Source organism: Macaca nemestrina, chromosome 14 (assembly GCF_043159975.1).
Source record: "Macaca nemestrina isolate mMacNem1 chromosome 14, mMacNem.hap1, whole genome shotgun sequence".
Classification (NCBI taxonomy): Eukaryota; Metazoa; Chordata; class Mammalia; order Primates; family Cercopithecidae; genus Macaca; species Macaca nemestrina.
Genome location: NC_092138.1, coordinates 32,550,159 through 32,575,246, shown reverse-complemented (window position 1 = coordinate 32,575,246; position 25,088 = coordinate 32,550,159). Strand labels below are relative to the sequence as shown.

Below are 25,088 nucleotides of genomic sequence, written 5' to 3'. Positions count from 1 at the left end.
TTTTGTTTGTTTCTGATTATAAAAATAAGTAGTCACCTAGAAATGTCAAACAAGGCAGAACTGTATAGAGGGAAAAATTAAAATGACCCCAAATGTCCCCATCAAGAGGGAACCACTGCTGACATTTTGGTCAGTATGTTTTATTATTATTATTATTACTATTATACTTTAAGTTCTGGGGTACCTGTGCAGAACGTGCAGGTTTGTTACACAGGTAAACACGTGCCACGGTGGTTTGCTGCACCCATCAACCCGTCATCTACATTATGTATTTCTCCTAATGATATATATCCCTCCGCTAGTCCTCCGCTCCCTGACAGGCCCCAGTGTGTGATGTTCTCCTCCCTGTGTCCATGTGTTTTCACTGTTCAAGTCCCACTTTGGTGAGTATCTTTTTAAACAGCTTTCTTTTCTTTTCTTTTTTTCCTTTTCGAGATGGAGTCTCGCTCTGTCGCCCAGGCTGGAGTTCAATCAATGGCGCGATCTCGGCTCACTACAACCTCCGCCTCCCGTATTCAGGCGATTTCCTGCCTCAGCCTCCCGAGTAGCTGGGATTACAGGCACCCACCATCATGTCCGGCTAATTTTTGTATTTTTATAGAGACAGGGTTTTGCCATGTTGGCCAGCTGGTCTTCAACTCCTGACCTCAGGTGATCCGCCTGCCTCGGCCTCCCAAAATGCTGGGATTACAGGTGTGAGCCACGGTGCCTGGCCTTAAACAGCTTTCTGTGAAGATAAAAACAAAATGAAATTGCTACTAAGATAGATACATGCTGTCTGCAACCTGAACATGGAGGTGTACTGTATTTGATTTAACCAACTGTGTTAAGTGATGGACTCAGCTTCTTTGAATTTTCTAGCTATAGTAAACAACTCTAAGAACATCCTTGAATATGCATCCATTCACACTTGAAAAAGTACAGCCTGGAAGAAATAATGATAAGTAGAATGTCTAGCAAAGAATACATAAATTTTAGATTTTGATTCATAAGGGCAGAATACATTCCAGAAATACAGAAATGTACAGTTCCAATAATAGTCATTCACAATTTTCTTATATTCTCTCCAACATTTGATATTATCAATATATTTTTAAAATTTTAGTGAGATAAAGACTTCATTTTTTTAATTTATTATTATTACTGAGATTGTTTTTTTCACTTTTTTTGCTATTAGCATTTTTCTAGTTGCTAATGCCTCTTATTAACTTTTATTCTATTTTTATTTTTATTTTTTTGAGACAGGATTTCACTCTCTTGCCCAGGCTGGAGGGCAGTGGCTCAATCACAGCTCACTGCAGCCTCGACCTCCCAAGGCTCAGGTGATCTTCTCACCTCAGCCCCCATGGGCCACCACACTTGGCTATTTTTTGTATTTTTAGTAGAGATGGGGTTTCAATGTGTTGCCTAGGCTGGTCTTGAACTCCTGGGCTCAAAAGATCCAACAGCCTTAGTCTCCCAAAGTGCTGGGATTACAGGAGTGAGCCACTGCACCCAGCCTCTTACTGACTTTTCAATAGGGATGCTTGCTTCTTATTTTTTAGAGTTAATTGTATATTGGGAATATTAAGTCTTTATGTATGTTGAAAATATTTTCCCAGCTTATCACTGTTTTTCAATTTTGTTTAAAGTGTTTAAAATTGTTTTACATCAGTATATTTTAAATTTTTGAGTAGTTACTTGTACTTTCTGGATTTTATGGCATGCTTAAAAATACCTTCTCCACCCATATTTTAACAGAGGATAGGGAGAGGTGAAGAAAGAGAATAATATATAGACAGACGTTTTGCAATTTATAAAAATAGGGGAAAAACTCAATTTATGTTGTAATCAAATCACAACAAAACGAACAACTACAAAACAGAAATTCTGATCCTTTCAGAATAAAGTAAATTGAACCAGATAAATTTTGAAGGTTTTTATCTCTTCTGGGATGGTACCAATACGTGGAGAAATGCTTTTACTGATTCAACAAATATCTATTAAGTATGAGGCACTGTGCTTGAGTTTTGACTGAGGAAAAAAAAGGCATTGATTCTGAAAATAAAGTAAAATTACTACTGCCAGCAAAGAGCTTACAGACTACAATAGTCATGTATGTACCAGAAACAGTAGGAGCCTAGAATCCTCCTCCCTTCTTTATCTTATTCTACTTCTAAACCATAGGAGGAACAGTTGGCAAAATACTAAAAATTCTAATTTCTTGAAAAACATTTCTTATGATTTCAAGATAACATACTTAGAAGAGCCCCAGCATCCCTTGTTCTGCATCTGCATCCATGGTTACTTCCCTGAAAGGAGGCACTGATGCCTTTGAGACACTGACTGGACTGTAATACCTAAACCTGTAATCATATTTGATGCCAGGAAAATGTTTTCAAAACATCTGTACTATTTAACCAGCCAAGACATTTTGTGACAAATATTTGTGAATGCTTTCATCAAGAGATACTCATTCACTTGAAGTAACAGATGAAAACATTTGAAAATATTTGGTCATCTTAACTCTGTGTATGTGAGTGTGTGTGCGTTGAATGTGTGTGCATGAAGGTGCATATGCTGATGTGGAACAGTAGAATTTTACATATAATTATGTCTTAAAGTTACACTTTCTGTATTTGATTTTATAAGAAAGAATGAAAGGCCATAAGAATCTATCTTGGCGGCCGGGGGCGGTGGCTCACGCCTGTAATCCCAGCACTTTGGGAGGCTGAGGCGGGTGGGTCACCTGAGGTCAGGAGTTTGAGACCAGCCTGGCCAACATGGAGAAACCCTGTCTCTACTAAAAATACAAAAAAATTAGCTGGGCGTAGTGGCGCATGCCTGTAATCCCAGCTACTTGGGAGACTGAGGCAGGAGAATCACTTGAACCTGGAAGGTGGAGGTTGTAGTGAGCCAAGATCATGCCACCACACTCCAGCCTGGGCAACAAGAGCAAAACTCTGTCTCAAAAAAAAAAAAAAAAATCTGTCTTAAAAATGGATGAAACAATAATAATCCCTTATTATTTTAATAGTAGTTGAGAAATTATTTTACCTTTATTATTCAGTCTTCACCAAAGCCTATGAAATAAGCACCAATATTTTAATTTTACATGATTGATTAAAAAATATGACTCAGTGTGATTAGGTAATTGAAGTTCCTGTTGGCTTTCAAAGATAACAGTAAAACTCCAAGTTCATTGCTTTTTCCACCACACTACATCACACTGTGCTAAAGACCTGTGTAACCTGTAAAAGGAGGTTTAGCAAGTAAGTTCTCAACTGTCTAAGCTCTGTCTTTATCATGATTTCGTCAGCACATTGTGGTAGAAGGAACATGAGCTTTGGAGTCAAATACTGTTTAGTTTAGCCTAAAGCTACCTCCTTGTAAATTCAGCCTAAAGGTTTCTCTGGACATAGTGAACATAGTAACATAATGGGATGTGTGAACAGACTGTAATCTACTCTTGTACCAATCACCAAGCTTCAGCCAATCACAGGCAACCAACTATTCAGATAAGACCAAAGCCAAGCTCGAATCAATCCAGCTGTTGCTGCACCTCACTTCGTTCCTTTCTCTGTACATCACTTTGCTGTTTTCTGTCAGTAAATCCTCCCAGATCACATTGCAGAGTCACAGTGGCTCTGAACCTATTCTAGTTTGGGAGTTGTCTGATTCATGAAGGATTCTTTGCTTAATTAAACACTGTTGGATTTAATTTGTTTAAAGTTTTTCTTTTTTCTTTTTTTGAGATGGAGTCTCACTCTGTCGCCCAGGCTGGAGTGCAGTGACTCAGTCTTGGCTCATTGCATGCTCTGCCTTCTGGGTTCACGCCAGTCTCCTGCCTCAGCCTCCTGAGTAGCTGGGACTATGCGCCCGCCACCATGCCTGGCTAATTTTTTTGGTACTTTTTAGTAGAGACAGGGTTTCACCGTGTTAGCCAGGATGGTCTTGATCTCCTGACCTCATGATCCGCCCGCCTCGGCCTCCCAAAGTGCTGGGATTACAGGCGTGAGGCACCGTGCCTGGCCTAAAGTTTTTCTTTTAACAACACCTAGGTTTGAATTCCAATTCTGCCACTTATTAACTGTGCATATTTGGGCCAAAACTTTCTGTCTTGCCTTCACTAGGAACCTTGGCAATGATAACACAATGGAGATTTGTTGTGATAGCTCTGGCAAATAACAGGTGATCGAGAATGTCTTCAAGACATTGACTTAACTCTCCTGGGATGCTGTCAGGAGGCACACAGTTGACTTGGGCACTGTAAGAATTGTGGGCAATGGGGCCCTGGACATAGAGGCAAGAGCCAATAAATAGGAGTCAGTGTTGAGCTCTGCTTTAATCCACATGCAGAGAATTGGTATTTGGCCATGATTAGATTCTTCTCATCTCTGATTCTCATATTCACATATGTCTAGGAGGCATTATATCAAGAAGACAGAAGTGGAACCTTGGGAACATGAGAGAAAAGTAGGAATGACACTTGTGAATACTTTTTACAAAGGCCAAAGTGAGTTTATCTAATCCCTTTTTTCTTTTTATTCTATATAGACGATGGTGTCTGTGTCCTTAAATGCTTACTCAACAGAGACACTGAATGTTGCTGTGTGGGGAAGGAGTCCATCTTGATTACTCTGGGGTACAGCAGTGCTTTGCTGAAGTTTGAGTCTCATGCTGGTAAGTTTTGTGCCTATCCAGACCCCCTGTCTTATTCAAAGAAGAATCTCCTGATTGGCTCACTTTCAGTGGTTACTGATTAGTTGGCTTTCAAAGCATGTTTCCTGATACAAGTCAATTCTCATGCATTGATGAAATGATTTTAAACTGGTCTTGGTACTTACTTGATACCATAGCTAGAGAACAATCAATCTTTTCCTAGAGTATGAGAATGTTTTTATTCTTAGCCCTCCTTTTGGTCTTCCTTCATCCAAAGCTGCAGGGGAGACCACCAAAGGTTGTCCAGATCTTCACCACTGTGGTCAATTCTCCTTGAAAATGAGGTTGTTTGCAGAAATGTGACTTTCAGTTTAAGTGTTGGTCAGAATGATTTCATCCTGTTTTTGTCTTTGAATCATTTATTGAGCATTTTTAGACTCTGGACAACAAAAATCAAACAACAGAGAAGTAAGTGAAAGTGTAACCAGAAGTATTTTAAGAAAGTACTGAACTACCCTCTGAAAGATTTCCAGTCTGATAAAGAAAATTAGAACCAACAATGCCTTGGGTTAACTTTGGATGATTGAGTGTCATTTCTTTAACTTAGATATAAGTTTTTCCATCTCACATATGGTGTTAATCCACATACAGTGTAAAATGCCAGCAGTGGTATGAATTCTTCTCTGGTTAGCTAAAATATCCAAAGCTCTTTTATTATTAACTACCTTGGGATAAAGAAGTTAAACTGATTTCTAAACTGAATCTGGAGTCAGCCAGAGTGAGGAACTTTCTTTATCATATATCTATCCATATATCTATCTCTCTATTTATCCATCAATCTACCTTATCTTTAATCATGAATTTCAGAGTGAATTTTAATAGCATATTTCACCTCCATATATTTCAACTTGCATATCATTAATTAGAATTCAAAATTTGTTGATGATTTTTATTTGTTTCTATTGAGGTTAAATTTCCAAACTGTCCATTGAAATACACAAATCTTAAGATGCTATCATTCCTGAAAATTACCTCATGCCCTTTCCCAGTCATTCCCCACTGCCATTCTGCCAGGGGTAATCATCACTGTTCTGATATTTTTCCCACCATAGAGTAGCTTTGTCTTTTCTAGAACTTCCTATAAATGAAATAATTCAGTATATACTCTCTTCATTAAGGTCACTCGGCATAGTGTTTTCAGGCTTGTCTATGTTGTTACAAGTATTAGTATTGTTCATTTTTATTGCTAAGTAATAGCCACAATTTGTTTATTCTCATTTTGATGGATATTGAGGCTGTTTCCAGGTTTTGGCTATTATGAATATGGCTGCTATAAATTTTCTCATTCCAATATATTTCTATACATAGTTTTTTTCATTTCTCTTGAGTCAAAAATCTAAGAGTAAAATTCCTGGGTCATAGAGTAAGCACATGATGAGTTTTATAGGAAATAGCCAGAATTTTTTTCCAAAGTGGTTTTAGCATTTTACACTCCCAGCAACAAATAATGAATGACAGTTCTGGTTGTTCCACATTCTTGCTAACATTTGATCTTTCATGAGATATGAGTTATATCTCATTACAGTTTCAATTTCCATTTTCCTGATGTCTAATGATGTTAAGTACTTTTTCATGTGCTTGTGAATTCAAATTGTTTTCCTGTTACTAATTGGTTGTGTGTCCATAGAGTAGTTGTTCTGTATATATCCAGGATACCAGGCTTGTATCAGATATGTAATTTATGGATGTTTTGTAGTTGCTTATTAATTTCCATAATGTTGTCTTATGTTGAGCAGAAGTTTTAAAATTTGAAGTCTAATTAATCATTCTTCTTCTTTGTTTATTGCTCTCTGTGTCCTAAGAGCCCTTTGCTACTTTCAATACTGAATGATTTATCCTCTATTTCCTTCTAGAAGTTTCATAGCTTTAGCTTTTATATTTTAGGTATGTAATTCATCTTAATTATTTTTCATATGGTATTAGGTATGAGGCCAAGAATTATTTTTAGTTCATATGGATATTCCACTATTCTAATAATGTTTATTGAAAAGACATTTTCAAGTCAAATGACCAAATAGAAGTCTTAAACACTTTATTCTGTTCCTTTGATTATCCTTATACCAATATCATATTGTCTGGATTACCTTTAAAGTAACTCTTGAGGTCTAATAGTCTATATCCTTCAACTTAATTCTTCTTTGTCATGATTGTTCTGGATCTTTTGGTCCTTTGCATTTCTGTATATATTTGTAATTAAGTTGTAAATTTCTACAAAAATGCTTGATCCAATTATAATTGAGATTGATCAGTTTGGTGAGAATTGTACTTTTAACAATTTATGGAATATATTGAACAATTTATTGAATAGGCAAAAGAGAGCAATTGTCCTTGACAGTTTCCCAATTATACATAAAAGTCCAATATGCTACCATAAAGTATAATATTTGTTATATATTTTTGTGGATGATCTTTCTCAGATTCAGGAAATTCCCTTCTATCCTTAGTTTGCAGAAAATTTTATCATTGTTGGGCATTGGATTTTGTCAAACTTTTTAAAAACTATTGATATGAGGAGTAAGGAAAGGATCCAGTTTCAGCTTTCTACTTATGGCTAGCCAATTTTCCCAGCACCATTTATTAAATAGGGAATCCTTTCCCCATTTCTTGTTTCTCTCAGGTTTGTCAAAGATCAGATGGCTGTAGATGTGTGGTATTATTTCTGAGGACTCTGTTCTGTTCCATTGGTCTATATCTCTGTTTTGGTACCAGTACCATGCTGTTTTGGTTACTGTAGCCTTGTAGTATAGTTTGAAGTCAGGTAGCGTGATGCCTCCAGCTTTGTTCTTTTGACTTAGGATTGTCTTGGCAATGCAGGCTCTTTTTTGGTTCCATATGAACTTTAAAGCAGTTTTTTCCAATTCTGTGAAGAAACTCATTGGTAGCTTGATGGGGATGGCATTGAATCTATAAATTACCTTGGGCAGTATGGCCATTTTCACGATATTGATTCTTCCTATCCATGAGCATGGTATGTTCTTCCATTTGTTTGTGTCCTCTTTTATTTCACTGAGCAGTGGTTTGTAGTTCTCCTTGAAGAGGTCCTTGACATCCCTTGTAAGTTGGATCCCTAGGTATTTGATTCTCTTTGAAGCAATTGTGAATGGAAGTTCATTCCTGATTTGGCTCTCTGTTTGTCTGTTACTGGTGTATAAGAATGCTTGTGATTTTTGCACATTAATTTTGTATCCTGAGACTTTGCTGAAGTTTCTTATCAGCTTAAGGAGATTTTGAATTCAAGATGGATTAGAGACTTAAATGTTAGACCTAATACCATAAAAACCCTAGAAGAAAACCTAGGTAATACTATTCAGGACACAGGCATGGGCAAGGACTTCATGTCTATAACACCAAAAGCAATAGCAACAAAAGCCAAAATTGACAAATGGGATCTCATTAAACTAAAGATCTTCTGCACAGCAAAAGAAACTACCATCAGAGTGAACAGGCAACCTACAGAATGGGAGAAAATTTTTGCAAAATCTACTCATCTGACAAAGGGCTAATATCCAGAACCTACAAAGAACTCTAACAAATTTACAAGAAAAAAACAAACAACCCCATCAAAAAGTGGGCAAAGGATATGAACAGACATTTCTCAAAAGAAAACATTCATACAGCCAACAGACACATGAAAAAATGCTCATCATCACTGGCCATCAGAAAAATGCAAATCAAAACCACAATGAGATACCATCTCACACCAGTTAGAATGGCAATCATTAAAAAGTCAGGAAACAACAGGTGCTAGAGAGGATGTGGAGAAATAGGAACACTTTTACACTGTTGGTGGGACTGTAAACTAGTTCAACCATTATGGAAAACAGTATGGCGATTCCTCAAGGATCTAGAACTAGAAGTACCGTATGACCCAGCCATCCCATTACTGGGTATATACCCAAAGGATTATAAATCATGCTGCTATAAAGACACATGCACATGTATGTTTATTGCGGCACTATTCACAATTGCAAAGACTTAGAATCAACCCAAATGTCCATCAATGACAGACTGAATTAAGAAAATGTGGCACATATACACCATGGAATACTATGCAGCCATAAAAAAGGATGAGTTTGTGTCCTTTGTAGGGACATGGATGCAGCTGGAAACCATCATTCTCAGCAAACTATCGCAAGAATAGAAAACCAAACACCGCATATTCTCACTCATAGGTGGGAACTGAACAATGAGATCACTTGGACTCGGGAAGGGGAACATCACACACCGGGGCCTATCATGGGGTGGGGGGCGGGGAGTGATTGCATTGGGAGTTATACCTGATGTAAATGACGAGTTGATGGGTGCTGACGAGTTGATGGCTGCAGCACAGCAACATGGCACAAGTATACATATGTAACAAACCTGCACGTTATGCACATGTACCCTAGAACTTAAAGTATAAAAAAAAAAAAACTATTGATATAATCATATTCTATAACTTTGGTTAATTTCTTTGAATGATGTGCTTTGTGTACAATTGATATTATTTGTCTGTTAAATGTTTGATAGAATTCACCTGTGAATTTATTGAAGCTTGAAATTTTATTCATGGTAATATTCATGGTAATTCTTTAATAGATATGGGGATTTTCAGATTTTCTTCTTGTTTCAATTTGATATTTTATATCCTTTCATGGAATTTTCCATTTCATCAGAAATGTCAGATTCATTGTTCATAATTTGCTTGTTATCCTTTTAATTTTGTAAGATTTGTAATAATTTCTACTATTTCTTTTCTGATGGTTGTTATTAATGTTTCCTCTCCCTTTTTTTGATCAGGTAGGGGTTTATCAGTTTTATTAGTTTTTCAACAAATGAAATTTGGCAGTATTAGTTTCTCTATAGTTTTTCTATATTTTTATTTCATTGATCTCTAGTCTTATTTTTATTATTTTCTTCATTCTGCATTCTTTGGGCTTACTTTGCTCTTTTGTTACAGCTTCTTATAGTGAAAACTTAGGTCACTAACTTCATTCTTTTATTTTTTTCGAATATAATTTCTTAAAACCATTAGGTTTCCACTAAGCATGGATTATCTATATAACCAAATTTTGGTATGTTGCATCATCATTATTATTCAGTTTAAAATATATGCTACTTTCTATTGTAATTACTTATTTGATCCCTGGGATAATGGGAAGTGGTTTAATTTCCATGTACTTGGGAATTTTTCATATATCTTTCAGTTATTGAAGCTGGACATTCTAAATGTTGTGCTGTCAAGTGTCTGGATTTTGTAACCTTCTTTTAAGGAAAATTGAGGTTTGCTCAGATAGACAGATTAGCTAGTATAGACCAGCTTGATTCTTCTGAGGCTTATTTTTAGCTTTGCTATGGCTAAGAAATCTTTATTCCGGGTCTAGTTTAGATATGCTACTAAAGTGTGACCAAACTGAGTTTTCTGATATATGTCTGAATTGTTCAACAAGGTATTTTCACACTGACTGGTTGAAACTATAAACTTTCTCCATGTTGTATTATCTCTGGGAATTGTTCAGCTTAGAACAATTAGAGCTCCTTAAAGTTGTTCTTTTCCCATAGAGGTTTTTGTCCACTTGTGGAAACTTACCCTATACATGTGCTGCTTAGAATTAATCAAGCTAGAAACTCAAGGGGAGCCTTTTGCAGATATTTTGAGCTCCTTCTTGATATAACTTTCTGTTTGATAATCCACTGTGGAAATTCCAGCAGCAGCGTCAGCCTCCTTGAATGCCATTCTTTGTATTTTCAACTCAGCAAGACCACTTTGCTCTATTTTGCTTCCCATTCCCTACACTGAAGTCTGGATAGTGCCTCAAGGCAGAAAACCAACTTAATCATAGCACTGTCCTTATTGGTTTACCTTCTTTCAAGGATCACAGTTTGGCATGGACTGTTCTCCATTGTGTGACAACTATTGTTTCACATATTTTGCTTAGTTTTCTTATGCCAATGGGTGGGAAGGTATGGTAGCACTTAATGTCATGATTATAAGCAGAGAAGTCCTCCATATTTCTTTGAAGAAAAAGAAATTCATACACTTAGAACCCTTTAGATTTGGATGAAAAGCCACACTCAATCAACACTTCCATTCCTCTGTATTCTCATTCTAACACACATCCTTGCCCATTCATGCAATTGAACAGAGTCAGAACCTTCTGCTCTCAAAGCCAGGCAAAACAGACTTCAACTCATAAAATATTTGCAAATGCTTCCTTCCCATCAATGATAGATCAGCCTTTTAGACTTCGATATTCCTATAATGTATGCAAATAACATGTTTCTATTATTTCAGGAACCTTCCTGTGATCTTAAAGTGTGTCTCCAAAATACTGACCACTGACACACAGGGCTACCATTACAGACCATATTAAAAAGCCAATTTTTAAATCAAGAATCGTGAAGAATCTGAGATTTTATCCTATTTGCAAGGTAACAAGTTACAATGTCACTGTTTCATGGATGCTGACAAAGGACATAGGAATCCTGGGTCAGAGATAAAAGGCTTTATTACTCAGAGAAAGAGCAGTAGCCAGAGGGTCAGCAAATTGTCAGTTCTGTGAGCCCCAGTTCCCACAGGCAGATGCAGAGGCCAGGTGGTTACCTGTGGATGCAGTCAGTTGCATTATAGGAGAGGATCACTGAGCTTGGTGAACCTGCTATTTTATAGCAAGAAGTAAGAAAGCCTGCCTTTATTCCAGAGGAAGATGTCATTTCATCCCTTGAGGTTTCTTGCTGCATACATAACTCTGAGAAATAGCCCAGGCAAAGAGAAAGTCTTGCATTCTTGGCATACTCAGCAAGATGGGTACGAACCCCAGTATGAGACCAACGGAGGAATGTCTCCCAATACTTTTGCTCCATGTGGAGGAGTGAAAAGATACTCCTATGTATAGACACACAAACACTGAGAGAACGTTAGTATAGGAAGCTTAATTCATAGATCCGATCAAACCAGACACTCGTACATGCACGAACAATCTTTGTAGGAAAAACAGACATGGATGAGGCAATTTAGAATTTCTTCTACAGCTAAGATAAAATGATATTTGTAGTATAAGATATTCCATAGTATACCTTTTCTTAATAATTCAACTGTGACAAGCCTCACATCTTGAAAAATTGTGCCCCCACCAACCTGGTTGTAGAGAAGCAGATGCTTCAGTCATTCAAGATATCCTGAAAACTATAGAGAAACAACACTGAATGAGGATAAATACCAACCTTAGGGCTGTTCACTTATTTGAGGGGACCAGATATCCATTAGATAAAAATAATTTAAGGAGGCTTGAAACAGAAATACAACCAGATATCCAGATAGCAATAAACCAGAAATAATTTAGAAACAGACTCAGTGAGAGCAAAATCACTCTGTCAGCAGAGTTAGATGCAACCCAGAAGCCAAGGAAGACAGGGATGGGCATAAGGGGTTTGTAAGTTATACTTCATGGGCAGTACAGCTTGGTAAGCCCGGGTGGATCAGTCCATGTGGACATCTTGGTGAGTCCTTTATGTTAAAAATGAAAAAAAAAAAAAACCAGTTTTTGAATACTGAGTTTTATCTGCAGCAATAAAACATATATGAAGGAATTCTGCCTTCACAACAACTGGCTCCCAGATAAAGAGAGCCATGTTGGCTTATATTTATAGGTCAAATATAATATCTTACAATCCTGATTGGAGTACATTTGGGTCAGTTTTAATAAAAACAAGAAAGTCCTATCTTCAGTAATGAAAATCAGGATAAGCCTTAACTCAGGATGTGCCTTGGAAGGTCCCAGATGGCCCAGATCCCAGGTGGCAGTGGATCTTGATTGTCATTTGTCAGCCTGGGTGTTGACAGAAGGCTGTCTACTTATATCACTGCCTATCAGATACAATCGCTGAGTTTTCAAGATGTGTGCTGATTTCCTGGAATAAGAGTATATGGAGTTTGAAATGCAAGGCTTTTATTTTATATTTAGAAGTGAGTGAACAGCTGCCAAGTATCTGTAACTTGGGTAAGAAAAAATCCACCTTTACTGGGGAGTTGACCTGTATTGATAATTAGGAGGCACCACTAGGAAAGAAATGATCAAATATATAAATATGACAGTGTGAGGACTATTTCTTCCCTCTTTTCCTTCTTCAGAATTGTGACTCAGTGATTTCCAAGCCTGATTTAGTCATATGTCAGATAATCTCCAGTAATCTCAAATACTAGTATGAAATCCTAAAAATAAAATATATTTTAATTCATTGTATTTTGGAAGCAGTGGGAATGTTTAATGAGTGCCTTTCTTTTTCTTCTTTTTTTTTTAAACAGAGTCTCCCTCTGTCACCCAGGCTTCAATGCAATGACACAGTCTCGGCTCAGTGCAACCTCTGCCTCCCAGGTTCAAGTGAATCTCATGCTTCAGTCTTCTGAGTAGCTGGGATTACAGGCACGCGCCACCACACCTGGCTAATTTTTGTATTTTTAGTAGAGATGGGGTTTTATCATGTAGTACAGGCTGGTCTTGAACTCCTGATCTCAGGTGATCCACTTGCGTCGGCCTCCCAAAGTGCTGGGATTATAGGCGTGAGCCGCTGCACCTGGCAAAGTATCAAAAATTTTTTTAAGTTCTTTTTTTTTTTAAGTTTATTTAATGGACTTATGGTAATACCTGTGAAAGATTGACTGTGTACTTACAAGATATCTGCAAGGTTAATTCCTGTTCATCTATCCATTCATCCATTCATTCAACAAATATTTATTGAGAGTCACTTATGTGCCAAGTACTTCTTTATGTGCTGAAGATAGAGCCCTGAATAAATAGAAGCTCTTACAATTACAAAGCTGAACATTTTAAGGAAGGGACACAGACAATAAACAAATAAATATATAGTGAGTTATGTGTGATAAGTGCAGAAAAGACAAACCAGAATAAGAAACAGAATGGCTGGGGATTAAATGAATGTACTGTATATAGGTAATTTTGAAGGGAGGTAGCCTCATAATAAGATGACATCTGAGTAGAAAATTTCAATGGGGATGGGGAGAAGCCGTGTGCATCTGCGCTAAGGGTGGTCCAGACAGAGGGAGCAGAACTACAAAGCCCCTGAGGCAGGATGTGTTCAAAGGATGGAGGAGAAGGCAGGAGACAGGATCAGATTGCCAGAGGCCTGGTCAGGTGAGACACTGGGGACCATAATGAGGACTTTAGCTGTGTTCTGAGGGAGATAAGAAGCTTTGGAGAACTTGTAACAGGGGCTTGACAAGTCTGGGAATTATATCTTTTTATATACTTTTTAAAGGTATGCATTTATACCCTCTCTCATTGTAATTCTCATAGCAGACCCATGAGGTTGGTATATTTGATTATTCACATTTTTCAGCAAAGACACTAAGGCTCACAAATATTAAGGAAATTGCCTAGGTGACAAAAAATAAAATACAAGGCCCTTTCTCTTTCTATGTCCTCCAGACTTCCCCTTCACCTTTCGTTGCATTGGCTGCTGCCATCTAACGTAGAAAACTCATGTCATTATATGGGATGATATCAAGAACATGGGAAAACCAACTTTTATCAACATTTCACTAACTGAAAAAACAAATAGAGACACTGGCAGACTTTATTCTGGGGATTTATGAGTCATGGAAGGTTTCTTCAGGAATTAGAAAAATTTTCAAACTTACAGAACAGTTACATAAACATAACAGAGAACTTATGAATACCCTTTAAATAGATTCATTAATGTATAATATTTTGTCACATTGGGTTTATCTCTTTCTCTGTATGAGTGTGTGCATATATATAATCACATAATTTTATTTCTGAATCTTTTGAGAGTAATTTGCATATGACACATTCCTTTACCCTTTGTATTTCATTGGGCATTGCTATGAATAAGAATATTCTCTTACATAACCACAGTAGAGTTATCAAATTTAGGAATTTAACATTTATACAATATTTGTTTGATCTATAGCCCATAGTCCAATTTCATAAATGGTCCCAATTTATGCCTTTAAACCATATTTTCCCCTCTCCATTACTGGATCTGGCCCAGGATCAAGTCTTGCATTTAGTTGTCATGTTTCTTTAGTCTCCTTTAATTTGAAACAGTTCTTCAGCCTTTTCTTTCTTTTATGACATTGAGATATTCAAAGAATATGGACCAGTTATGTTATATTATTCCCCATTTGTGTTTCTTTTCTGGTTTCCTCATGAAAAGATTAGTTTACACATCCCCAGGCATAAAACTACCCAATTTCTATTGTGTCCTTCTCAGGATATCACATCGGGGAGCACCAAAGTCTATCTACCCCTCATTGGATTTGGTCACCAGGTCAGGGTTTTTTCCAGTTTCTCCACTGCAAAGTTACTCTTCTTTCCCTGTTAGCCATAACTCATAAGCAATCTGTGCAAAAGCACTTTGAGATCCCACAAATATCCTGTTCCTCATCATACAGCCTCTCACCTCAAATTTAGTATCCAATAGTTATCCATGGCTTTGGAAAGACAGTTGATCTTTTTCTGTGTTAGCCTTGTGTCCTGCAACCTTGCTAAGTCACTTCGTTCTTATAAGATTTTTTGGATAGGTTCCTAGAATTTTCTACATTAAGTGGTTATACCAGCTGTGATTAGAGACAGTTTCACTTTCTTCCTATCCTGTCTGTATATCTTGCCTTCCTTCTTCTTTTTTTTTTTTTCGTTTTTCTTTTTTTGCCTTATTGCACCAGCTAGGACCTCTAGTACAATGTACAATGTTGTGTAGAGGAGAGTGAGCATCCTTGCCTCTTTCATGAACTCAGGAACATTTCGTTTTCCTCATGTTAGCTGTAGATTTTTAAAAAGATAGATGCCCTTTATTAAGCTGAGAAAGGTCCATTCTATTTCTAATTTGCTAAGAGTTTCTACTTTGAATGTATGCTTCATGAAATGCTTTTTCTGAATCTACAGAGATGATTATATCATTTTTATTTTAGTCTGTTAACATATTGATTTTTCAATGTTAAAACAACCTTGAATTTCTGAGTTAAACCTCATTGTCATGATGTATGACCCTTTTAATATATTGCTAGATTAACTTTGCTAGAATTTTACAAATAATTTGTGTGTCTGTGTTCATTTGGTATTGCTTTGTAGTTTTCTTAATGCCTTTTTGGGGCTTTGGTATCAGAGTAATATTGGCCTTATAAAATGAGTTGGGACATGCTCCCTAATCTTTGGGGAACTGTATAGAATTGGTGTCATTTCTTCAAATACCTCATGTTTTGTATTGATAATAGGTCTTGTCTTTTTATTTTCCTGATTAACCTAACAAGAGGCTTATCAACTTTATTGATCTTGTCAGTGAAACAGCTTTTGGCTTCATTCATTTTTCTCTATTTTGTCCATTTTCTATCTTAATTGATTCTTTCTCTCGTCTTTGTTATTTTCTTTCCTCTGATTACTTTGTTTCTCTGATTACACTTCTCCAACTTAAGCTTAGATTGTTAAATTCTTTCCTTTGTTGTATGGACTCCTTTAATGCTGGACATTTCTTTCTACCCTGTGCTCTAGCAACATCTCATAAATTTGGGTATGTTGTGGTTTCCTTCTATACAGTTCAATATATTTTCTAATTTTTATTGTTATTTGCTCTTTGAACTATGGATTTATTTTTCGATCCATGGATAATTTGGGCACATTTAATTTCCAATCATTTGGGAATTTTCCAGATATCTTTTTGTTATGATTTCTAGTTGAATTCTTTCATGATCTGGGAGAATGCTCTGTACGATATGAATGGTTTCACGTTTGTTGGAGTCTGTTTTATGGCCCACAATATGGTCCATGTTGGTGAATGTTCCATGCGCACTTAAAAAGAATGTATGTTTTGTTCTTGTTGGGTGGAGTTTTCTCTAAATATCAGTTGGGTCAAGTTGGTTGATCCCTAATCATTCTTGGTCTACTTGTCCTATTAATTATTGAGGGGGGATAACTGGAATTGCAAACTATAAGTGTTTATGTTTTATGTCCCTTTCCTGTATCATAGATGATATTTCATTGAGTATATGTGAAGTTAGGCTTCAGACAATTACATAAGAAGGCAAAAAGTAAAGACTCCAAATTTCTACCGGCTGTTTTTCCATTTTTTTTTCTAGCAGTTGTTTTTCAATTTTTTCTCTTATAGGGAAAACTCATATTTCACTTAAACCCAGCTGGAGCATGACTGCTCCATGCCTCTCTGCTCTCAGTATTTATTATAGACCATATTCTCTGGTCCCTGTTTCCTGCTGAGCATGTGCACAAAATATGCATTCTACTGAAAGATTTATGGGTAAAATAACATGATGTCTGGAATTTGCTTTAAAATGTACAGCCAAAAAAAAAAAAAAAAAAAACCCCAAAAGGCATGGCAGTACAGATGAATTAAGATGGCAAAATCTTAACAAATGTTAAATCTTGGGAATAGGATTCTCTATATCAATCTATCTATGTACATTTGAAATTTTTCATAATAAAAGTTGAAAAAACTCATAATGTTTGAAAAGTCCACAAAAACATGATTTAGGGTATGAGGAACTACAAAGGAACAATGTTACTCATCTACAAGTTGATTAATCCGCTGGCCATCTAAGGTGTATTGATCAAGAGTTTTGGAGCTGCCTTGAAATGCTCTCTTAACAATTACAGTAGCAATAGCAGGAGGATGGGGTGGCTTACTAATGGAACTTGAGAATCTTTATGGTTTGGAATTTGCTGCATTTGACTATTAGTTTCTGGGTGAAGTAGAACATAGTTATTTGTTATAGGACACACTGCGCTCAGCATTAACATTTGTATCCCCCTCTTTCTTCTTCAAAATGCTTTCAAATGTCTTAGTTCTCTTAGGAGCGTGAAAGGAATATGTATTATTTAATAAGTTAACACAAAGGAAAATGTTCTGGCAGGGTGCAGTGGCTCACGCCTGTGATCCCAGCACTTTGAGAGGCCAAGATGGGAGAATTGCTTGAGGCTAGGGGTTTGAGACCAGCCTCGGCAACACAGACAGACCTTGACTCAAAAAAAAAAAAAAAAAAAAATGAGCCAGGCATAGTGGTATTCCCCTGTTACATATATATGTATATATGTATGTATTTGTGTATATATATGTATTCAATATGTGTATATATGTATACAGCAATATATATGTGTGTGTGTATATATACATATATATATATACAGAGAGAGAGACAGAGAGAGAAACAGAGAGAGAGAGAGAGAGAGAGAGAGAGAGAGAGAGAGACAGAGTCTCACTCTGTTGCCCAGGCTGGAGTGCAATAGTGTGATCTCATTTCACTGCAACCTCCACCTCCTAGGCGCAAGCGATTCTCCTGCCTCAGCCTCCAGAGTAGCTGGGATTATAGGCACCTGCCACCACACCTGGCTAATTTTTGTATACTTAGTAGAAACGGGGGTTTTGCCATGTTGGCCAGGCTGATCTCGAACTCCTGACCTAAGTGATCCGCCCACCTCAGCCTCCCGAAGTGTTGGGATTACAGGCATGAGCCACTGCACCTGGACGGCAATATATTTAAAAAAAAAAAAAAATATGTCTTTTGATCTAACTTCTAGGAATTTAACCTAAATATATTCATAAATGAGGAAAATGAAATTTAAGAAACTATTAACATTAAATCATTATTCGTAATAGCAATATACTGAAAACAACAAACAAAACAAAACTGTTCATCTTCAGGCGATGGGTGGTTTGGAATACCATACAGCTATTTTAAAATTTTTTACTTATGAAAAGAACTTCTAGTTCAATTGAAATCTTCTGTTCTTGGCTAAAATGAAAGCAAGTTTATTAAGAAAGTAAAGGAATAAAAAAATGTCTACTCCATAGGCAGAGCAGCGGCATGAGCTGCTTGACTGAGTATACTTATAGTTATTTCTTGACTACATGCTAAGTAGGGGGTGGATTATTCATGAGTTTTCTGGGAAAGGGGTGGATATTTCCTGGAACTGAGGGTCCTTCTCTTTTTTAGACTTAACTAGGGAACACTACTTATACTGTCCGTCACTCAGTTTAAGAATTATTTATTCAGTGTTTAGAACTCCCAGTCCTTCAGGTACTGTGCTGGGTGCTAAGGATGTAATATTTTATTTTATTGATTTTCTATTTTTTGAGCACTTTGTTGCCAGATAAGTGCCTCCCACAAACCTCTCAACTTCTCTTTGTAAGAGAAACCTCCCTGTGCTTCCCAGATAAGGTGATACCCCCAAACCAGTTTGATTCATGGACTCTCAGGAGATTATATTGCATCCTATGGACCCACTGACCATGTATGAAGAGGCGGTGTGCTATATTAAACCCACCTCAGGGAAGGAAACTCTTTATTAAGAATTTATTGATGAGACAATATGTTGTCAGTCCACTTATAGAATTTCCATATTGGGAAATTTCCATATTGTGCCCTCCAATATAACTTTTTACAACCCTCCCTACCTTCTAAAGATACACATACTTTGGCCTTCTTCACCTATTATGGCACCTGTGTTGACTGTGAAGGACTTGAGTATGCCACCCCTTTCTAGGGTAGACCATGGAGAAACAGGCAAGGGCTAATCTGTATGCTCAAGGACTATCATAGTCCACATGGCACCTTGTCCAAATTGGGAAGAAAAAACCAACCTTCCTTAAGACAGTTTTTTTCTTTCATCTGTCAGAATGTTATCATGATATACTGATTTTGTTAGAAAAATGAATTCACTGCCATTTGCTAAAGAATTTATAATAAATAAGTCCATGATGCTTTTGATTTTAAAAAAATCGTCCCAGGGTTGTGCAATGCACAGCCTGCACAACTGTACATGGCTGTCTTGTATACTTAAATTAAGTAAGGTCTGTATTTCATAAGGAAACTTATGGAAAACCTATAGGCTTTCCTGGGCATTCCATTAAGTGATCTGAGTTTGGAGCAGATCATTAAAAGAACAAGGAAGATCACAGAGTGACAGCAAGATCACCCTTATCTCATTTTCTCTTTGGTTAAGAGAAAACATCTTGTTCTTTCTAACAAGCAGCTGTTCCAGCTCAAACTCTGTTCTGGACCAGTCTTGGGGGTAGGAGGAGCAAAATCCAGGGAGGGATGGTTGAATGGGAGAAGGAAACAAAAGTGGAGGAGATTTCTGAGAGGTAACGTCAAGGAGGAAAAGAGTTTTTTCCATTTGGTTTGTGGCTGCTAGACCTTCTTGCCCACACAGAACTGATCCTGGGAAGCTGTTTTTCTGGGCCTGAAAACGACTTCTCTCATGAGTGATTATTGTTACCTATTCAGGGTTCTTAAGAGAGACGGCCCTTTCATTTTCGTGTTCTCAGCTCAACATTCGTTTATTCCTTTTCTATTTTTCTTTATTCATCTTTTTCCATTTATTTATACAATAACTGTTTTTGAGCACCTATAAGAAAAGGCACTATTACAGATCCCTGTTCTCATTGACAGACCATGTTCTAAATAGAGCTTCTGCACAAGCAGGTGCTTCCGAGAACCCCTCTCAACTGGAGATACGTTGTAGTTTGTTCAGATTCCATGTTAAACTTTATTTTTCATTATTGTATTTGAGATAAAAATAAGGTTAATATATCACTATTACTATTTTGGTTTAATTATTTTCAGCATTTTTGTTTCGTATCCATTTTTGAATAGTTGTGATCATTATTTAAATGTTATATTCACTATATTCATTTAACGCTGCATAATAAGCATATTTTCACCTTTGTTTGACTTTATGACTTCAAAAATATATAAATAATATTCCACACAATAATTCCTGTAATTTCCTTAACCAATCACCTATAGTAGAACATTTAAATAGTTTCTGCTTTTTTCTGTCATAAACAATATTTTTTCTATTATAATTGGTGATAGCAACTTTGAAAATTATAAATAAATAGACGTCTTTGGGTGGGTAGGTTTTGGATGATTTCATTCAGATCAATCCTAAGAGGTTGGACAACTCTGCCAAAGGATATGAACTTTTGTTTTTTTGCTCTGCTACGTGCTGCCAAATTGCTTCCCAAAACACATGTTCTGTTTTGTGATTTATGATGATTACAGCAGTGTTTGAATGTATCATTTCACTGAAACCTCACAAAATTGGACATTGGAGGTTTTTAAATACTGCCTAATTCAGTTGGTCTGAAAAAAAAAAGTACATCCTTTAAATTTGTATTTCTTTACATTCTATTGATGTGAAACTGAGGAGGATTTTGTTAACATACCAGAATTTGATCTTGGGACACTGGGTGGCATCACCTCTCTGCCATCGAGAAACCATCTACTCAGGCGGTGGCGGTCATCAGAGCTGTTCATGGGCATTCATTCTTGTCTCCTTCTTCTAGTCACATGATGAGATTATACTTCCCTACTCCCTCGAAGTCAGGTATGGACATATGGCTTGCTTTGTCCAATGAGTGTGAGTGAGAGCAATGTGTCACTTCTGATTGAAGGTTTTACACATCATTGTGAGAATCATCATGTCCCTGTTTTCTTGCATCCATGATCCCAGCCACTTTCTAGCCTGGGTTTTTGGGTAAGGATAACATGCAGCAAAGGCCCTACAGTGGTCTGTGATGGACATGCAGAATAACTGAGAAGTAACTTTGTTATAGGCCACTGAGATTTGAAGATTGTGTGTTACAAAGCACAGCCAACTGTCCTGACTGATTTGGTCAACATGAACAGTTCTGTTGCCTGCACTGCTGTGCCACAGCACTAGGGTGCCAGGCCATTGCAACACCGCAGAGCACTGCAGCAGATCTTGGAGTCAGGTGCTTTTCAAAACAAGGAAAGAGTTCAGTGGTATTTATGTATAATCCATTCAATTCCAAGCAACGAAGTGGGTGACAACACTATGCCATCTGCCAGCTCAAATTATTTTTGTCATCTCAGATTAAAAATTCTGTTTTAATATTCAGCAGGGAAATGACTTAATGCTGGTTGGCTTCGGGCAACTTTTTAAAAATTGCTTTTCTTTTACAACAGGCCCATAAAAGCTAATGAAAAGAGCCAACATGTATTGATCATTCATTATGCTTCAGAGGCCATGCCAAGCATCCTACCAACATAATCCCCTTCATTTCTTTTCAAAAGGTGCTATAATCATTGCTAGTTTACGAAGAAGGAGGCTCAGAATCAGTATCTCTTGTCAAGGTCATTTGCTGGTTAATAGGAGCGCCAGGATTTGAACCAAGCCCCATGTAATTCCAGGGGCTGTGTAGCAGCCACTGCACAATAGGGGACACACTGGTTCTTCTGAAGCTTTCTCAAGGCCCTTCGTGTGGCCCATTTGATTCTGCCAGGTCATTGTCCTTTACTGCTATCTTCTTTCCCTATTTCCTGCCTTTGCTACATTGGCACCAAGGCTTTTATCCTATGCATGATTTCATCCATCTAACACTCACCGAACGGACACCATGCAGATGCTAGAGACACAAAAATCAATAGAACCTAGTTCCTGCCCTCTAGGAGCTTACACTCCAACAAATAAAAGTACAACATAAGCCATAAATGCAAGCCTCAGATGTACATGTTAAAATAACCAAAAGAAACAGATGACCTTCATTTAACTAATATATTTCATTTAACCCAGTATCTCTAAAGTGTTATCATTTAAATATGAAAGCAGTATAGAAAATTATTAATGAGACGTTTTACATTGGTTTTCTTTTTACTATGTTTTTGAAATCTAGTACATTTTATTTTGTACTTAACAGCACATGTGAATTTTGACTAGCCCCATTTCAAGGGCTCCATCACCTCCTGTGACTAGTGGCTATCGTATTGCCCAGTGCAGGTCTTGAGGGAAAGATAAAGGCACCGATGGTTATTTCAAAGTAATAGGGAGAGTGATGGGACAGAAGTCCAGCAGGCGTCGTGAGACCACAGCAAAGGGAGACTTAGCCCAACCTGGAACCCCAGGGAAGCTTCCAGAGGAAGACACCTCGGCTGAGTAAAGGCAGAATGAGGCTCAGTCATGAAGGGCCTTGTAGGAGAAGCCAAGGAGTGTGATTTTCTGTGCATGACCCTCTTCAGCTTTACAATGTTCTTCCATGTGCACTAGAACATTTGGGAAGAGCAGCAGCCCTCAAAGTAGGCATTTGTGGTGATCAAGACTGCTAGTTGTCTCCCCATTCTATTCTCTCCTTCTTCCACAGTAACAGGAGTCCTATATTTTTAGGTGTGGCGATGGGTGTAGTTAAAAATCTGCACCTCCCAGTGAACCTTGTAAGTAAAGACAGTAGCTGAAGTTGGGTAGGGTTTCTGCAAAATTTCCTTAACACAGGCACACTCAGAGAAAAGGCATGTCATTTCTTCATTGCTTCCTCCTATTTCTCGCTGCCAGGAATGTAGACATGATTTCCAGAGCTGCAGCAGTCACTTTGTGACTTCAAGGCACTCTAAGGATGGAAAGTGTGTTCTAAGCACATCAGAGAAGGATGCCTTTGCCTTGTCCTTCTCTGTGTCTGCATCTGTGGAACTGCTGAACTGTCTAATTCTGGACTTCTGTTATGAGAGAGAAAAATAAATTACTAATTCATTTAATCTACTATAATTTTGGGGAGTTTTTTGTTTTTATATACATACAAATCTAATCTTGACTGATACAAAATACATAACTCACAAATGAGCTAATATTAGCTATGTTAGCTCATTTTACAGGGAAGTTCCTAATATTAACTATATTAGCTCATTTTGCAGAGAAGTTCACCAAAAATCTGAAAAATTAAGTGACCAAACAATCATCATACAAGGAGTAGTAGTGTCAGAGGTAAAACTGAAGCCTGGGGATTCTGGCCCCCAAAGCCTGTGCTTTACTTATTGTACCATTTTGTTTTCTGAGGATGTGGTTTTCTGCTACTCTCTTCCCTCTATTTCTGCACATTTTCAGGATAGCTGTGCAGAACAGTGGCTGTAGAGTACCAGGTCACAATGAGTCACATCCTGTATGGAGCATCTGGTATGAACTAGTGTAGTGGCCACTTTGTCCCAGCCCCTACTAGGACATGGGTGGCCTTTGCCTTGACCATCTGGCAGGAGGTCCATAAAATATCTGGGCAATCATGCGACCATCTCTTCCCCTTTCCTGAGTCCCCAATCCCAGGGCTAGTTTCTGGCCCTCAGGGTTCCCTCCTGCTTCCACTGAGTTCTCTTGGCTGAGCAGAGAGAAGATTCAACTGAGCCTTTCTCATCCTGCAGGTACTGGATTGTGCAGGCACCTGGCTTGCACATCTCTCTCTTCCTGCTGTCTGCCTCCTGGCTATGGCATTCCTCAGTTACCGTCCCTAGCACACGGCGGTAATACTCAAATCTGTCAATTCTGCAGCTTGTCAGCTGCTCTGCAGAGGGCTCAGTGGGAAAGGAGGTTGCCGACTCAAAGCTAAACGTAATTTTATACCACTTGCAGAATTCAGTCAACCACAAGACCCATATTGCTTGCAAGTTGGCCAAATCAATCAATGGTTTATTGAGCATCTTCACTGACCTTCAGAACTACCATTAGTTCTATCCTCGCTGCCAAGAAATGGCCTGAGCCAACTGCCTGGTGTTGCCTGCCTCGCTGGTTTCAGGTGTGGTCAGGCTGTAGCCATGGCCTTTGGGATAGGATATAAGTAAGCTGACCTAGCACTCATCACTCCAGGATTTCTCTAGCCTTACAAGTCAATCTGTCTTCACTTTTGGACAGAGGAGCATGTCTGCCTCTTAGTGCATCTGGACCCAGAGCAGGGATGAAAATTTTTTTTCTGTAAAGGGTCAGATAGTAAACACTTTAGGCTCCATGGGCCACGGGCTTTGTTGCAGTCACTCAGCTCTGTCACTGTAGCATGAAAGCAGCCATAGACAATATGTGTACAAATGAATGTGGCTGTGCTACCGTAACACTTTATTTATGGACACTGAAATTTGAATTTCATATGATTTTCATTTGTCACAAAATATTATTCTTACTTTGATTTTTTAAACCATGTGAAAAACATGAAAACTATTCTTGGCTGATACGCTATATAGAAAGAGACAAAGGGCTGGATTTGGCCTGTGGGGTGTAATTTGCCAACCTCTGATCTAGAAGCAGAGGAATATGGTGGTTAAAAGCATGGCCTTTTGCAAAACCTGTGGATGTTAGCAATCAGATGTGTAACTTAACGTCTGCTGCTTCATCTTTCTAATCTTCAGTGTCCTCATTTATGAGATGGGGATAGTTCCAATACATACTACAGAGGGCTACTGGTTGACTAAATGAGATACTCCAGCTACTCTGGAGGATCTCCTGAGCCCAGGAGTTCAAGGCTGAAGTGAGCTATTGTGCCACTGCACTGCAGCCTCGGTGACAGAGCAAGACCCTGTCTGAAAGAAAAAAAAAAAAAAAGAAAGAAAGAAAAAAGAAAAAGATGTATATCATTCAGGATACTGT

The 25,088-nt window shown here is 37.7% G+C and overlaps 1 protein-coding gene across 1 annotated transcript in view; it reads left to right on the top strand.

Moving 5' to 3' along the window:
- Positions 1-25,088, top strand: part of LOC105491817 (histone-arginine methyltransferase CARM1-like) — a 173,954-nt gene that overhangs the window by 21,696 nt on the left and 127,170 nt on the right. Inside the window, 2 exon segments of the mRNA XM_011758499.2 lie at positions 601-693; positions 4,537-4,662. Coding sequence (XP_011756801.2) covers positions 601-693; positions 4,537-4,662 — 219 coding nt within the window.